Source organism: Oncorhynchus mykiss, chromosome 7, assembly GCF_013265735.2.
Source record: "Oncorhynchus mykiss isolate Arlee chromosome 7, USDA_OmykA_1.1, whole genome shotgun sequence".
NCBI lineage: Eukaryota > Metazoa > Chordata > Actinopteri > Salmoniformes > Salmonidae > Oncorhynchus > Oncorhynchus mykiss.
Window position 1 is genome coordinate 651,033 of NC_048571.1, and position 17,033 is coordinate 668,065.

General features: G+C 49.6%; 1 protein-coding gene and 1 long non-coding RNA gene across 3 annotated transcripts; both read left to right on the forward strand.

The window, feature by feature from the left end:
- The first annotated feature begins 1,073 nt into the window (after nt 1-1,073).
- Nucleotides 1,074-12,642, forward strand: LOC110527158 (transforming growth factor-beta receptor-associated protein 1 homolog). Of its 2 annotated transcripts, none has more exons than XM_036981954.1 (12): nt 1,074-1,524; nt 2,521-3,228; nt 3,449-3,643; nt 4,487-4,641; nt 6,173-6,411; nt 6,641-6,826; nt 7,123-7,180; nt 7,334-7,477; nt 7,697-7,855; nt 8,549-8,708; nt 9,785-10,233; nt 10,544-12,642. In XM_036981954.1, exons 2-12 carry the CDS (start codon nt 2,541-2,543, stop codon nt 10,733-10,735), a joined length of 2,625 nt encoding a protein of 874 aa, XP_036837849.1. In that variant the 5' UTR covers nt 1,074-1,524; nt 2,521-2,540; the 3' UTR covers nt 10,736-12,642. The 2 variants fall into 2 exon arrangements, with proteins under 2 accessions (XP_036837849.1, XP_036837848.1); XM_036981953.1 differs by having other exon boundaries at nt 1,075-1,524; nt 2,518-3,228.
- Nucleotides 12,643-12,715: 73 nt separating this feature from the next.
- On the forward strand, nt 12,716-16,890 carry LOC118965202. The gene is made up of 2 exons (XR_005052468.1): nt 12,716-15,468; nt 15,672-16,890. It is a non-coding gene; the product is annotated as an uncharacterized LOC118965202 (long non-coding RNA).
- Nucleotides 16,891-17,033: the final 143 nt, after the last annotated feature.

Below are 17,033 nucleotides of genomic sequence, written 5' to 3' on the forward strand. Positions count from 1 at the left end.
GGCATTCCTGCATCTTTAGGAACCCCTCTCTATACTTCTATTGGTCAATTTTTAATCGCATAGACAATCAGAGGAAATCTAGAATATCAAAAGTGTCATGCAAACATGAAGATGGCATGCTTGAGGGGGGAAGTTCATGCAGTAACCAATGGGATGCTTGAGGGGTGGGGGGTGTTCATGCAGGTATTAATGGGATGCTCGATGGGGGAAGTTCATGCAGTAACCAATGGGATGCTCGAAGGGTGGGGGGGTGTTCATGCAGGTATTAATGGGATGCTCGACGGGGCAAGTTCATGCAGTAACCAATGAAATGCTTGAGGCGGGCGTGCCCACATGAAGGAATGCCCTGAATTGCAGTCCGCAATCACACACTATTGAAACAGACCAAGCATATTTTTGTAGGCCCTGGTACTCCACCAAGGTTCGAAGGACAAAGCCTATGGGGAAATGAACAGAGTTTTTGTAGGGTGTTTGGATAAACTGTGAAAAATTAGGCCTGTGGTAAAACACAGGCTTATGAGATCTTGTACACTTTGTTCAATTTGATCATCTTCATCAGCTAATGTCACTTTTTGTGAATTTTGAAGCATTTGTGTAATCAAAAGCACGTCAAGGCTTCATAATTCATAAAGGTCATGTTAACTGACTGATATTATCTCACAAAACGAATAAGATCTCCTAAGCCTGTGTTAACCTTAGACCTTATATAGGATAAGGAATGGCTGAAGGAACCACAGGTAACTCATTTCCGTTTGTTAGGACAACAAGCTGGCAGGCTCTTTAGTCCCCAATCTGGTTTTAATGTCTGGGAGAATCTCAATTGCATACTCACGAGGAGGATGGTGGGAGGAGCTATAGGAGGAGGGGCTCATTGTAATGTCTGGAATGGAGCCATAGAACGGGACAAAACACATAGAAACTCCGTGTTTGACCCCGTTCCATGAACTCCATTCCAGCCATTACAATGAGCCCATCCTTCTATTGCTCCTCCCACCAACCAGGAAGAAAATCTGTCTCCCTCCAGCAGGTGCCGTTTTTTCGCCCACCAAGCAAGGAGTTTTTGTGTGGAGGTCAAGGAGTGTTAGTCAACAAATTGGTCAAAATAAAATGAATGTCTTATTTGCAACGTGAGGTTTATTTGATCGAATATAAGTTCCACTAATCCAAAGAAAGGATAGTTGGAAGCTAAACAGCCCGCACTGCCGCTTTGTGGACAACAACTCCCATTTTTAGGGCGGAAAGACATGTATTTTGTCAATATATGCATATATTGCCCCAATGCATTGTAAACAGGAAGCACAACCTCCTCATGACCTTCTTCGATCTGAAAACGTAGCGGCAGCTCTCCCTAGCGGTTAGCAAGCAGTTAGCAGCGAAGGGAGTGGAGAGATTGAGAAGTGAAAAGACAGGAAGGCCGTGGTACATCGGCGTCTCCTATACTAGATATGCAGTGGCTACGGCTGGTGGTATGACAGCTTCTAGCTATCGTCTTTGTATGGACATGTAAATCGCTGCTTTTGAAAGGTTTGTACAGTAAACAGCAGCACCGATTTGCCAATAATGACAGCCTGAGTCATTGCTTAGTAGCTTGTTACATACAGCCAGTCAGCTAGCTAGCTAGCTGCTAAAACTGGTTAACATTAGCTGGAGAGCTTACTTTACTTCAGTCATTGCTCTACTTCCACAACGGATAGTCAATATTTGCATGATGTTGCTAGGTCATTTAGGTAACCCTAACCCATTTTTGGCTCTGGGTTTGCTAATCAAAGTGCCCCAGAATTTCTCTAGAAATGATGGTTTGTTGCCAGCTAGGCTAGCTAGCATGATGGCTAACTGTCAAGTGATAATTGCTAGAAGTCTCTAGTTGTACCATTATTGCGGTATCCTCCTAGCTAACTAGTTAGGCCCTAGAGTTTTTCCACGTCCGTTCACGTGATCAGGAAAAGTTCCTGCTCCTACTGATTCCACACTAGCCTTGGAATTGGGACTTTCAGTGAGAGTTTGTAAAATATTATTGGAAAGACTGTTTCTTTGCACTTACAGGATCCCAATTATCCACCCTTCTCCCAAAGTGTGCATGGATTTAAAAGCATTGGCTGAAGGAAATTTCCACCATTGTTACAGAAATAATCTGTAAGTGTGCAAGTGCACACTTTGGGAAAAGGGTGGAGAATCGGGACGCATCCACAGTGTGTTGATCTGATCCCCTCTGCTCTTACAGGAGATGTCTGTGTTGACCTGATCTCCTCCTCTCTTGCAGGAGATGTCTGTGTTGACCTGATCTCCTCCTCTCCTGATCTTACCGTCCTGACTCTTGCAGTAGATGTCTGTGTTGACCTGATCTCCTCCTCTCTTGCAGGAGATGTCTGTGTTGACCTGATCTCCTCCTCCTCTTGCAGGCGATGTCTGTGTTGACCTGATCTCCTCCTCTCTTGCAGTAGATGTCTGTGTTGACCTGATCTCCTCCTCCTCTTGCAGGCAATGTCTGTGTTGACCTGATCTCCTCCTCTCTTGCAGTAGATGTGTGCTGTGCCTTCAAGATGAGTGTGAAGGCATTTGAGCTGGTCCCTGCCGTGGAGCGGGAGCTCCTGATGGGAGACAAGGCCCGCATCAACATTGAGTGCATTGAGTGCTGCGGCAAGCACCTGTACGTGGGCACCAACGACTGCTTCATACATCACTTCCTGCTAGAGGAGCATGCCACGACCAAGGGGATGCTATCCTACACCGTCCAGAAGCTGCTGTTCAAGTACCTGGGCCTGAAAAAGCCCGTGGAGGCCCTGAAGGCCGCGTCAGCGTTAGAGCGCATCATTGTGCTCTGTGACGCTACAGTTAGTGTTATTGACATGATCACCTTAGAACCCGTGCCTTCGGGCGGGGCCAAGATTAAGGGCGTGGCCGCGTTCTGCGTCAACGAGAACCCGGTGAACGGGGACCCGTTCTGCGTGGAGATCGGGGTGCTCTCGGCCCGGCGGCGCACCGTACAGATATACATGGTTTACGAGGACAGGGTGCAGCTGGTGAAAGAGGTCAACACGCCGGAGCAGCCGTGTGCGGTCAGTCTGGACGGTTACTTCCTGTGCCTGGCCCTCTCCACGCAGTACATGATCCTTAACTACAGCACAGGGGCCGCGCAGGACCTGTTTCCCTATGACAGCGAGGAGAGGAAGCCCATAGTCAAGAGGATCGGCAGGGAGGAGTTCCTCTTGGCTGCCCCTGGTGGCCTGGGTGAGTCATTACAACAGCAGCTGTATTGTTTATCAGTAGATCTTATTACTAACATATCACTAGTGACGTATTCTCTCGCTCTCTCTCTCTCTCTCTCTCTGTGTCTCTCTCTCTGTGTCTCTCTCTCTGTGTCTCTCTCTCTGTGTCTCTCTCTCTGTGTCTCTCTCTCTCTTCTCTCTCTTTCTCTCTCTGTGTCTCTCTCTCTGTGTCTCTCTCTCAGGTATGTTTGCCAATGCAGAGGGTATATCCCAGCGTGCTCCAGTGAACTGGTCAGAGAGTGTGATGGGAGCGGCTGTGTGTTTTCCCTATGTGGTGGCGCTAGACGAGGGCTTCGTCACCATCCACAGTATGCTGGACCAGCAGCTCAAACAGACCCTCTCCTTCAGAGACGGACACATCCTACAGGACTTTGAAGGTGCCAACATGGCTCCCCTACACTAGTCTAAATGTCTAGCCTTGTTGGCTTACCTCAGTAGACCTATGTCTACAGTATCTATGGCTGAAGAGATGGTGACCCTGTCTGTGTCCCTAACCCTGACCTGTCTGTGTCCCTAACCCTGACCTGTCTGTGTCCCTAACCCTGACCTGTCTGTGTCCCTAACCCTGACCTGTCTGTGTCCCTAACCCTGACTTGTCTGTGTCCCTAACCCTGACCTGTCTGTGTCCCTGACCTGTCTGTGTCCCTGACCTGTCTGTGTCCCTGACCTGTCTTTGTCCCTGACCTGTCTGTGTCCCTAACCCTGACCCCTCCGTGTCCCTAAACCTGTCCCTAAACCTAACTGTGACCAGTCCCTGTCGGTGGTTTGTAGGTAAGCTGGTTCTGGCCTCCTCTAAAGTTGTGTATGTTCTGGTGCCCCTACCCCTGTCCCGAACTGTGTACCTGTCTCTGTCCCTAACTGTGTCTCTGTCCCTAACTGTGTCTCTGTCCCTAACTGTGTCTCTGTCCCTAACTGTGTCTCTGTCCCTAACTGTGTCTCTGTCCCTAACTGTGTCTCTGTCCCTAACTGTGTCTCTGTCCCTAACTGTGTCTCTGTCCCTAACTGTCTCTGTCCCTAACTGTCTCTGTCCCTAACTGTCTCTGTCCCTAACTGTGTCCCTGTCTCTAACTGTCTCTGTCCCTAACTGTGTCCCTGTCTCTGTCCCTAACTGTGTCTCTGTCCCTAACTGTGTCTCTGTTCCTAACTGTCCCTGTCCCCTGTCTCTGTTCCTAACTGTCTCTGTCCCCTGTCTCTGTCCCTAACTGTCTCTGTCCCTATAGGTAAGGTGGTTCTGGCCTCCACTAAGGCTGTGTACGTGCTGGTGCCCCTACCCCTGGAGAGACAGATTCAGGAGCTGCTAGCTGGACACAGAGTGGAGGAGGCCCTGGCTCTGACTGAGGGAGCCAGGAGGAACATTCCCAAAGACAAGTTCCAGGTACAGACTGTCTGCCACAAATAGTGTTTCTGCTAGAGAGCTTGTCAATACTCTCCACTAGCTGAAAACAGATGATCAAAAGGCTGATTTCTAGGCCTCCCTAGAGGAGCAGTGGTCTAAGGCAGCGCTAGCTGTGTCACTAGAGGAGCAGTGGTCTAAGGCAGCGCTAGCTGTGTCACTAGAGGAGCAGTGGTCTAAGGCAGCGCTAGCTGTGTCACTAGAGGAGCAGTGGTCTAAGGCATCGCTAGCTGTGCCACTAGTGGAGCAGTGGTCTAAGGCAGCGCTAGCTGTGTCACTAGTGGAGCAGTGGTCTAAGGCAGCGCTAGCTGTGCCACTAGTGGAGCAGTGGTCTAAGGCAGCGCTAGCTGTGTCACTAGAGGAGCAGTGGTCTAAGGCATCGCTAGCTGTGCCACTAGTGGAGCAGTGGTCTAAGGCAGCGCTAGCTGTGTCACTAGTGGAGCAGTGGTCTAAGGCAGCGCTAGCTGTGTCACTAGAGGAGCAGTGGTCTAAGGCAGCGCTAGCTGTGTCACTAGTGGAGCAGTGGTCTAAGGCAGCGCTAGCTGTGTCACTAGAGGAGCAGTGGTCTAAGGCAGCGCTAGCTGTGTCACTAGTGGAGCAGTGGTCTAAGGCAGCGCTAGCTGTGCCACTAGTGGAGCAGTGGTCTAAGGCAGCGCTAGCTGTGCCACTAGTGGAGCAGGGGTCTAAGGCTGTGCCACTAGTGGAGCAGGGGTCTAAGGCAGCACTAGCTGTGCCACTAGTAGAGCAGGGGTCTAAGGCTGTGCCACTAGTGGAGCAGGGGTCTAAGGCAGCGCTAGCTGTGCCACTAGTGGAGCAGTGGTCTAAGGCAGCACTAGCTGTGCCACTAGTAGAGCAGGGGTCTAAGGCTGTGCCACTAGAGGAGCAGGGGTCTAAGCCAGCGCAAGTCCAGACTGTGTCGCAGCCGACTGCAACCGGGAGACCCATGGGGCGGCGCACAATTGGCCCAGCGTCGTCCGGGTTAGGGGAGGGTTTGGCCGGGCAGGGATGTTCTTGTCCCATTGTGATTCCTGTGGCAGGCCGGACGCAATGCAAGCTGACACGGTCGCCAGGTCTACGGCGTTTCCTCCGGCACATTGGTGCGGCTGGCTTCCAGGTTAAGTGGGCATTGTGTCGAGAAGCAGTGCGGCTTGGCAGGGTTGTGTTTTGGGGGACGCACGGCTCTCGAACTTCGCCTCTCCTGAGTCCGTACGGGAGATGCAGCAATGGGACAAGACTGTAACTACCAATTGGATACCACAAAATTGGAGAAAAGGGGGGTCATAATTTTTTTTAAATAACAAAAAAAAAGTTTATTTCTATAGTTTATTTTGGTCTTTTGTGAGTACAGCCCAGGGAGTTATTGTGACAGTGATGCATCGTGTGTTCCCAGGTGACTCATTTAACTGGGGTGATTGTGTCCTTATGAAATGTAAAATATAGAATAAGAGGGATGAGATGTGATGCATCTTTAACGTTCTCTTTCATGATACCCCCCCTCACCCCTCCTCCTCAGATATTGCACAGAAGAATCCTCCAGCAAGCAGGATTCATACAGTTTGGACAGCTTCAGTTTCTCGAAGCGAAAGAACACTTCAGGACAGGTCAGTTGGACGTCCGGGAGTTGATCTCCCTCTACCCTCTCCTCCTCCCGGCCTCCTCCTCCTTCGCCCGCTGCCACCCGGCGCTCCACGGGTTCGCCGACCTCAACCACCTGGCGCAGGGGGACCAGGACAAGGTCCAGAGGTGCAAGAGGTAAGAGATGTGGTCCTCTGTAGCTCAGTTGGCAGAGTATGATGTTTGCAACCCCCATAATAGTTGGTTTGATTCCCAGGACCATCTGTACGTAAAATACAGAATAAAGTGCCTGCTAAATGGCTATTATTATTATAATAATAATAATAATTATTATTATTATTATTATTATAATTATTATTATTATTTATTATAATTATAATTATTATTATAATTATTATTATTCTAGGTTCCTCATCACGTACCTGGGTGAGGTGCGAAGCACGGAGGGGGCTAACGGCTGCCGGGAGGATGTGGACACGGCTCTGTTGAAGCTGTACGCTGAGCAGGACCACGAGAGTCTTCTGGACCTGCTGGCCTCCCCCAATGCCTGTTTACTGGCAGACAGCGCCCCCTGGCTAGAGAAACACCACAAGTGGGTACTGCAGCTAGCCTAGTGGGTACTGCAGCTAGCCTAGCGGGTACGGCAGCTAGCCTAGCCTAGCGGGTACGACAGCTAGCCTAGCCTAGCGGGTACGGCAGCTAGCCTTGCCTAGCGGGTACTGCAGCTAGCCTTGCCCAGCCGGTACGACAGCTAGCCCAGTCTAGTGGGCACTACTATGGTTAGCCTAGTGGGCACTAAGATATTGCGTTCAAAGTAGCCTGCTATGCTATTGCCTTTAAAGTGTGTAATGAGTGTGTTTTTTATTTTATCTTTCTCCTGTGCATCAGGTACTTTGCACTAGGCCTCCTCTACCATTACAACGGACAGGATTCAGCTGCTCTACAGGTAAACATGCTACTACTGTACACTACTTTATTTTGAGCACCTAGGATGAAAAGCCCTATAAATCCAATCCATTATCTTGATTATTAATTTAATATGAATTGTAATGAAATGTCTATGGGGTTGTAAGATGCATGTCTGTCTCTCCTCCTGTAGTTGTGGGTGCGGATAGTGAATGGGGACCTTCAGGACTCTACCAGGTCTGACCTGTATGAGTACATTGTGGACTTCCTGGGTTTCTGTTCCAACCCGGACCTGGTGTGGAAATATGCGGACTGGGCCCTGCAGAGAGACCAGACGGTACGGTTCTGTCTGCGTTTCCAAATGGCACCTTAATCCCTATATTGTATACTACTTTTGACCAGGGCCCTATATTCTATACTACTTTTGACCAGGGCCCTAAGTTGTAGCAGAAACTAAGTGATGATGTCGACTGCCGGCCATTTTGGATATACCCGCAGGAGTAAAGAAGACTCTCCTCATTGTAATTCTACGGGTGTTTATCTGTGGTCTCTGTAGATAGGGGTGCAGATCTTCACCAGGAGGCCGGTGGGTCAGGACCAGGTTAAGGAGCAGAAGGACCAGGTGAACCCAGACGACGTCATCACGTACCTGGGGAAACACAGCCAGGCTCTGCTGCTCTACCTGGAACACCTGGTGCTGGGCCGACGGATACAGGTCAGAACATACACAGGACTTCAGAACATATTCCATACTCCACGATTTACCTCCTTCAACTATCCCCTGGCGCTTGGTCTTTACTGCTCTCTGTCTGTCTGTTTGTCTCTGTCTGTTTGTCTCTGTCTGTTTGTCTCTGTCTGTTTGTCTCTCTGTCTGTTTCTCTCGCTGTCTCTCTGTCTCTCTCTGTCTCTCGCTGTCTCTCGCTGTCTCGCTGTCTCTCGCTGTCTCTCGCTGTCTCGCTGTCTCTCTCTGTCTGTTTCTCTCGCTGTCTCTCTCTGTCTCTCGCTCTCTCTCTGTCTCGCTGTCTCTCTCTGTCTGTTTGTCTCTCGCTGTCTCGCTGTCTCTCTCTGTCTGTTTGTCTCTCGCTGTCTCTCTCTGTCTCTCGCTCTCTCTCTGTCTCGCTGTCTCTCTCTGTCTGTTTGTCTCTCACTGTCTCGCTGTCTCTCTCTGTCTGTTTGTCTCTCGCTGTCTCGCTGTCTCTCGCTGTCTCTCGCTCTCTCTCTGTCTCGCTGTCTCTCTCTTTCTCTCTGTCTACTGTATGTAACTCTCTGTCTCTCTCTCGCTGTCTGTCTCTGTCTACTGTATGTAACTCTCTGTCTCTCTCTCGCTGTCTGTCTTTGTCTACTGTATGTAACTCTCTGTCTACTGTATGTAACTCTGTCTACTGTATGTAACTCTGTCTCTCTGTAGAAAGAGAAGCTCCACACCCACCTGGCAGTGCAGTACACAGACAGAGTCCTGTCTCTCCTGTCTCAGTCCCCCCCAGTGGACCAACAGGTGTCAGTAGCCCGGGACAAACTCCAGCTCCTCCTCAGGGAGTCCAGCCTGTACCGCGTCCAACTACTACTGGGTGAGCTGTCCATTGTCAATGTGTCCCAAATTACACCCTATTCCGTATACAGGGCTCAGGTCAAAAGTAGTGCACTACATCAGGAATGGGGTGTAATTTTGGATGTGGCCAATGTTGTTGATTTCCACGTTTTAAACAACATTTTAGTTTGATCTCGTCCAGTTGAAGTATTGTTCCTGTTTAAACATGAGATAATACCAATACACTACATTTAGTTTCCTGGCAGAATAATGGGGTCCTCCAAAAAGGACAGAATGTCTATAATCTGCTATGACCCTGGTTTTATCCATGACATGGTTATAACCTGCTATAACCCTGGTTTTATCCATGATGACGTGGTTATAACCTGCTATAACCCTGGTTTTATCCATGATGACGTGGTTATAACCTGCTATGACCCTGGTTTCCTGTTTAAACATGAGATAATACCAATACACTACATTTAGTTTCCTGGCAGAATAATGGGGTCCTCCAAAAAGGACAGAATGTCTATAATCTGCTATGACCCTGGTTTTATCCATGATGACGTGGTTATAACCTGCTATAACCCTGGTTTTATCCATGATGACGTGGTTATAACCTGCTATAACCCTGGTTTTATCCACGATGACATGGTTATAACCTGCTATAACCCTGGTTTTATCCATGATGACGTGGTTATAACCTGCTATGACCCTGGTTTTATCCATGACATGGTTATAACCTACTATAACCCTGGTTTTATCCACGATGACGTGGTTATAACCTGCTATAACCCTGGTTTTATCCACGATGACATGGTTATAACCTGCTATAACCCTGGGTTAATCCACGATGACATGGTTATAACCTACTATAACCCTGGTTTTATCCACGATGACGTGGTTATAACCTACTATAACCCTGGTTTTATCCACGATGACATGGTTATAACCTGCTATAACCCTGGTTTTATCCACGATGACATGGTTATAACCCGCTATAACCCTGGTTTTATCCACGATGACATGGTTATAACCTGCTATAACCCTGGTTTTATCCACGATGACATGGTTATAACCTACCATAACCTATGGCTCTGTCTCCCCCTCACTCAGGTAAGATCCAGGAATGTGACCAGTTGTTTCTGGAGAGAGCCACGCTCCACGGGAAACTAGAGGAGCACGATAAGGCGTTACACATCCTGGTGCACCAGCTCAAAGACTTCCCCGCTGCTGAGGCCTACTGCGTGTGGGGTTCCGCCTCCCGGGACCCGGCCTACCAGCAGAGCCTCTTCCACCTCCTCCTGGGGGTCTATCTGGACCGGGACCTTCCCAGTAGTACGGTCACCGGGGAGCTGGAGATGGCAGCGGTGGACCTGTTAAACCGGCACGGGGAGGTGTTCGACGCTGTGCGCGTGCTGGACCTGCTTCCTGAAGGCTGGTCCCTGCAGCTGCTTCGCCCGTTCCTCGGACGCGCCCTGCGGGGGAGTATGCACGCCTGCCGCACCTCCCAGGTTGCACTGGGGCTGGCGAGGTCAGAGAACCTACAGCTGCAGCACGACAGGGTGAGATTGGAACGACGCGACACACACACTGCGCGCGCACACACACACACACACACAAAAAATCAAATCACATTTGTTTTGGTCACACATGTTCAGCAGATGTTATTGTGGATGTAGCGAAATTCTTGTGTTTCTAGCTCCAACAGTGCAGTAATATCTACCCATTCACAACAACAACACACACACACAACTCTGCATTATGTGTTTACGACAAAGCTCTCCTGATTTTAAATCTTTGTAATTGCTCCTACGTTCTGCTGAGTCGTGACGAAGGTGAGATGTAACTGTGGCCTTGTTGTCGTGTCATCAGTTGAAGCAGAGGAGGAGCCCCGTCCTGGTATCACAGAAGAAGGGGTGTGTTCTGTGCCACAACACCTTCAGCGAGCCGGACTGTGTGTGTCTTCCAGGAGGCGTGCCCGTACACACACACTGTGCCGCCCAGAGGGTGGTACGAGACTCGCCCACCAGGAGACAACTAGCCAATAGCAACAACCACACATGAAGCCCCTTGACCACCATCACCACCCAAGCCTCGCCCAGAGCCAGTGTGACGGGAGGAGCCTAGCAGCAGCCCGGGCTGTGATTGGTTGCATCTGGGTGGGGGGGGGGGTCACATCAGATGATGACTATGGGGAATAAAAGCACAGAGGTTACCATGGCTACCGTGGTCCAGCGTAGTGGGAGCAGCCCTGGAGCATACTCAGAAACACAGAGCTGACCACACTTCTCTACTGTGTGCGTGTGTGTGCGTGTGTGTGTGTGTGTGTGCGCTCGTTCATTTGTGAATAAAGGAAGGAAGGTATTTATTCCAGTGCCACCATGCATAAACAACAGGGAGACTGATGACCGACTGAGTTGTGAATGAAGTTCTACAACAAGAACTAAACTCCACATCCATCCATAATGACTTTAACATTGAAGTGAAACCTACAGTCTGTCCTGGTCCTCTGTTATGTCTGTCCTGGTCTAGTGCTGAACCCCTCCTCTGTCCTGGTCTAGTGCTGAACCCCTCCTCTGTTATGTCTGTCCTGGTCTAGTGCTGAACCCCTCCTCTGCTATGTCTGTCCTGGTCTAGAGCTGAACCCCTCCTCTGTCCTGGTCTAGTGCTGAACCCCTCCTCTGCTATGTCTGTCCTGGTCTAGTGCTGAACCCCTCCTCTGCTATGTCCTGGTCTAGAGCTGAACCCCTCCTCTGTTATGTCTGTCCTGGTCTAGTGCTGAACCCCTCCTCTGTCCTGGTCTAGAGCTGAACCCCTCCTCTGTTATGTCTGTCCTGGTCTAGTGTTGAACCCCTCCTCTGTCCTGGTCTAGTGCTGAACCCCTCCTCTGTTATGTCCTGGTCCAGTGCTGAACCCCTCCTCTGTTATGTCTGTCCTGGTCTAGTGCTGAACCCCTCCTCTGTTATGTCCTGGTCCAGTGCTGAACCCCTCCTCTGTCCTGGTCTAGTGCTGAACCCCTCCTCTGTTATGTCCTGGTCCAGTGCTGAACCCCTCCTCTGTTATGTCTGTCCTGGTCTAGTGCTGAACCCCTCCTCTGTTATGTCCTGGTCTAGTGCTGAACCCCCCCTCTGTTATGTCCTGGTCCAGTGCTGAACCCCTCCTCTATTATGTCTGTCCTGGTCTAGTGCTGAACCCCTCCTCTGTTATGTCCTGGTCCAGTGCTGAACCCCTCCTCTATTATGTCTGTCCTGGTCTAGTGTTGAACCCCTCCTCTGTTCTGTCCTGGTCTAGTGCTGAACCCCTCCTCTGTTATGTCCTGGTCCAGTGTTGAACCCCTCCTCTGTTATGTCTGTCCTGGTCTAGTGCTGAACCCCCCCTCTGTTATGTCCTGGTCTAGTGCTGAACCCCTCCTCTGTCCTGGTCTAGAGCTGAACCCCTCCTCTGTTATGTCCTGGTCTAGAGCTGAACCCCTCCTCTGTTATGTCTGTCCTGGTCCAGTGCTGAACCCCTCCTCTATTATGTCTGTCCTGGTCTAGTGTTGAACCCCTCCTCTGTTCTGTCCTGGTCTAGTGCTGAACCCCTCCTCTGTTATGTCCTGGTCCAGTGCTGAACCCCTCCTCTGTTATGTCTGTCCTGGTCTAGTGCTGAACCCCCCCTCTGTTATGTCCTGGTCTAGTGCTGAACCCCTCCTCTGTCCTGGTCTAGAGCTGAACCCCTCCTCTGTTATGTCCTGGTCTAGAGCTGAACCCCTCCTCTGTTATGTCTGTCCTGGTCCAGTGCTGAACCCCTCCTCTGTTATGTCCTGGTCTAGTGCTGAACCCCTCCTCTGTTATGTCTGTCCTAGTCTAGAGCTGAACCCCTCTGCTCTGTCCTGGTCTAGTGCTGAACCCCTCCTCTGTTATGTCTGTCCTGGTCTAGTGCTGAACCCCTCCTCTGTTATGTCTGTCCTGGTCTAGTGCTGAACCCCTCCTCTGTTCTGTTATGTCTGTCCTGGTCTAGTGCTGAACCCCTCCTCTGCTATGTCCTGGTCTAGTGCTGAACCCCTCCTCTGCTATGTCCTGGTCTAGTGCTGAACCCCTCCTCTGCTATGTCTGTCCTGGTCTAGTGTTGAACCCCTCCTCTGTTATGTCTGTCCTGGTCTAGTGCTGAACCCCTCCTCTGCTATGTCCTGGTCTAGTGCTGAACCCCTCCTCTGTTATGTCTGTCCTGGTCTAGTGCTGAACCCCTCCTCTGCTATGTCCTGGTCTAGTGCTGAACCCCTCCTCTGCTATGTCCTGGTCTAGTGCTGAACCCCTCCTCTGCTCTGTCCTGGTCCTCTGTTATGTCTGTCCTGGTCTAGTGCTGAACCCCTCCTCTGCTATGTCTGTCCTGGTCTAGAGCTGAACCCCTCCTCTGTTATGTCCTGGTCTAGTGCTGAACCCCTCCTCTGTTATGTCTGTCCTGGTCTAGAGATGAACCCCTCCTGTTATGTCCTGGTCTAGTGCTGAACCACTCCTCTGTTATGTCTGTCCTGGTCTAGTGCTGAACCCCTCCTCTGCTCTGTCCTGGTCTAGTGCTGAACCCCTCCTCTGTTATGTCTGTCCTGGTCTAGAGCTGAACCCCTCCTCTGTTATGTCTGTCCTGGTCTAGTGCTGAACCCCTCCTCTGTTCTGTTATGTCTGTCCTGGTCTAGTGCTGAACCCCTCCTCTGCTCTGTCCTGGTCTAGTGCTGAACCCCTCCTCTGCTATGTCTGTCCTGGTCTAGAGCTGAACCCCTCCTCTGTTATGTCCTGGTCTAGTGCTGAACCCCTCCTCTGTTATGTCTGTCCTGGTCTAGAGATGAACCCCTCCTGTTATGTCCTGGTCTAGTGCTGAACCCCTCCTCTGTTATGTCTGTCCTGGTCTAGTGCTGAACCCCTCCTCTGCTATGTCCTGGTCTAGTGCTGAACCCCTCCTCTGTTATGTCCTGGTCTAGTGCTGAACCCCTCCTCTGTTATGTCTGTCCTGGTCTAGTGCTGAACCCCTCCTCTGCTCTGTCCTGGTCTAGTGCTGAACCCCTCCTCTGTTATGTCTGTCCTGGTCTAGAGCTGAACCCCTCCTCTGTTATGTCTGTCCTGGTCCAGTGCTGAACCCCTCCTGTTATGTCCTGGTCCAGTGCTGAACCCCTCCTGTTATGTCTGTCCTGGTCCTCTGTTATGTCTGTCCTGGTCTAGTGCTGAACCCCTCCTGTTATGTCTGTCCTGGTCTAGAGCTGAACCCCTCCTCTGTTATGTCTGTCCTGGTCTAGAGCTGAACCCCTCCTCTGCTCTGTCCTGGTCTAGTGCTGAACCCCTCCTCTGCTATGTCTGTCCTGGTCTAGTGCTGAACCCCTCCTCTGCTATGTCTGTCCTGGTCTAGAGCTGAACCCCTCCTCTGCTATGTCTGTCCTGGCCCAAACCTGAGATGAGCTTGAGTCTATCCCTGGGGAGGGTCTTACTGCAGAACACAGTACAAGCAGACCAGTTAGACATCTCCTCCTTCACTACAGTGGCTCCTCTCTGCTGCTGGTATCTGAGACTGAACTTGAAGACGATGATTCCCCAGTGAGGCTGTGTTCACAGCCAGGAGCGTTCCTAATTGTTGCTAAATGTTCTGCTGTGTTGCACACACTCTCTCTCACCCCTCGAACCTGCTCCCCTTCCCGAACATTGTGTCCACACTACTTAAGAACTGTCTCTCTGCCTTCAAGCAACAAAAAAAAACAATGTTTTGGTTTTCATTTTGCTAACCAAGGTGAGGTTGAAACATCCAGCTAACCTGATGCTCGCTGGTTTCAGCTCAGACCAGGGCCGTATTCATTAGGCACCGAACTGAAGAAAACGTGACGGGGACTAGCTGAGCCATCTCGGAAAAACAAACTTGTTTTCCTCTTCCACTGCGAAACATTTTGCTTCGGTGTTCCCGGATGAACATGACCCCAGCTCTATGGGATGTGAAATGCTAAAACACTGAAAACAGAAGAATTGGCTAATGTTTCACTGACCAAAGCAAACGTTTAACCTGATCCCAGATCTGTTCGTGCTCATGCCAACTTCATTGCTATTAGTCAAGCCAATTATTTTTGGCATGACTATGAGTGACAAGGAGTTGTCATGGTGACACAAACAGACTGGCACTCAGGCTAAGCTAGGTCCTATTTATAGAGTTCTCGGCTTTGTATCTGTCCCATTATGGCATCAGTGACAGCATGAGCAGCACCATTGAGGCTATCACCATTTTAAAGTAGTACATTTTCTTTTTTTTTATGTTTGAAAAAGTGTATCGCTAATATTAGTGATTTACCTCCACCTGCATTGCCCGGGGTCTTGAACCAAATCTTGTCATTCATTTGTTGTGCCATTTACAAAACTAAGCAAACCAATTTGAAGAAGACGATGCTCTCTGATCATTGACCGATCGCTCCCATCTCATAGGAATCGCTGTCCAGTTGACTACTTTAAAATGGTGGAAGCGCTCCGTGGCAAAGTCCAAGCAAATAGTGTTATTTCCCAAGTAATGATCTCTCTCCATCTCTATGGTCCTGTCCCAGTTCACGTCGATCAGTGAACAACGTGAGTGTGGGTCGAACAAAGCAGGAAATCAGCCTTTGTATTAACACATGGATTTACAGGGAAATCCTTCAAATTATGCAAATTAGCCGGTAAAATCTAATTTAGTTTTTGTGCCGACGCGTTAAAACCAGATGAGCGTTTTGTGAAAAAAAGGAAAAGGGAAAACGCATTGCAATGCAGTCTGTCTGTTTAAAGGCTTTAGTTGTTTTGTTCTCACCCTGCTGCAAGGTTAGGGTTAGGGTTCTCACCCTGCTCGCAAGGTTAGGGTTAGGGTTCTCACCCTGCTCGCAAGGTTAGGGTTAGGGTTCTCACCCTGCTCGCAAGGTTAGGGTTAGGGTTCTCACCCTGCTCGCAAGGTTAGGGTTAGGGTTAGGGTTCTCACCCTGCTCGCAAGGTTAGGGTTAGGGTTAGGGTTCTCACCCTGCTGCAAGGTTAGGGTTAGGGTTCTCACCCTGCTCGCTGCTGGTTTATAGCAAACTGATTTATCGGTCAAAAATACTATTTTGACTTTTTAAAATGTGTGAAATGTCAAACTTTTTGATGGATTTTGCAATAGACCATTTGATGAGCACAGACTAAGTGAAACTCCTCTTTTACACACACACACACACACACTTCCTTCTCTGTTCTTCTTCTCTATGATATCCAGTTTGTTTTCTCTGTTGGTGAAGGGTGTCTGTCTGTTTCTCAGGTGGCACCCTATTCCCTATATAATACACTACATTTGACCAGGACCTCTGGCCGTTTGGGATCACACCCGTAACTGATCACACCGTAACTGATCACACCCGTCCTGATCACACCGTAACTGATCACACCGTAACTGATCACACCGTAACTGATCACACCGTAACTGATCACACCGTAACTGATCACACCGTAACTGATCACACCGTAACTGATCACACCGTAACTGATCACACCGTAACTGATCACACCGGTAACTGATCACACCCGTAACTGATCACACCCGTAACTGATCACACCCGTAACTGATCACACCGTAACTGATCACACCGTAACTGATCACACCGTAACTGATCACACCGTAACTGATCACACCCGTCCTGATCACACCGTAACTGATCACACCGTAACTGATCACACCCGTAACTGATCACACCGTAACTGATCACACCGTAACTGATCACACCCGTAACTGATCACACCCGTAACTGATCACACCCGTAACTGATCACACCGTAACTGATCACACCGTGACTGATCACACCGTAACTGGAAACAGCCAGATATGACTCTACATGTTGTAGATGAAGGTGTTGCTGTCTGGCTCTCTATTCCCTCCGTACTCCACTACTGGTTTGACTCCCTATTGGCACTTAATGTTCTGTTACTTGATAAAGGAATGAATCACTGTCCGTTACTCGATTTGAAGATCTAAATGATGTTTGTTTTTTGTTATCGTTGAAAGAGGGAAGTGTAGAATACCGGACTGAGCAGTCTTCTAGGTTTTGTTAAAACGCCAAAGGTGTTGTTCCTCTGATATTTGGGGAAAACAAAAATAAAAAGGAATCATTCCTGTGTAAACAAAGCCAGGAGCGTATTTGTGGGCAGGGCTGACTTCCAGTGGCTGGTTCCATGCACAGTGATTGGCCAGGATAACTAGGTCAGGTGTACCGATTGGACACATTAATTACAATAACTCCGCCCCCCCCGAGAGTGGCACATTTTGGAGGAGATGATGTCAGTGGACAACACCTTTAACACTGTCTGGCACCCCATTTTTATTTAGTATGTAGTGCACTACTTTGGACCAGAGCACATAATGGGTC

What these genes read in the sequence shown, in the direction of transcription:
- LOC110527158 (XM_036981954.1), top strand. Translation starts at nt 2,541, where the DNA reads ATGAGTGTGAAGGCATTTGAGCTGGTCCCTGCCGTGGAGCGGGAGCTC. An exon ending in GGCTGCCCCTGGTGGCCTGG is followed by an intron (nt 3,229 to 3,448) that starts GTGAGTCATTAC and finishes TCTCTCTCTCAG; the next exon opens with GTATGTTTGCCAATGCAGAG. An exon ending in CCGCGTCCAACTACTACTGG is followed by an intron (nt 8,709 to 9,784) that starts GTGAGCTGTCCA and finishes CCCCTCACTCAG; the next exon opens with GTAAGATCCAGGAATGTGAC.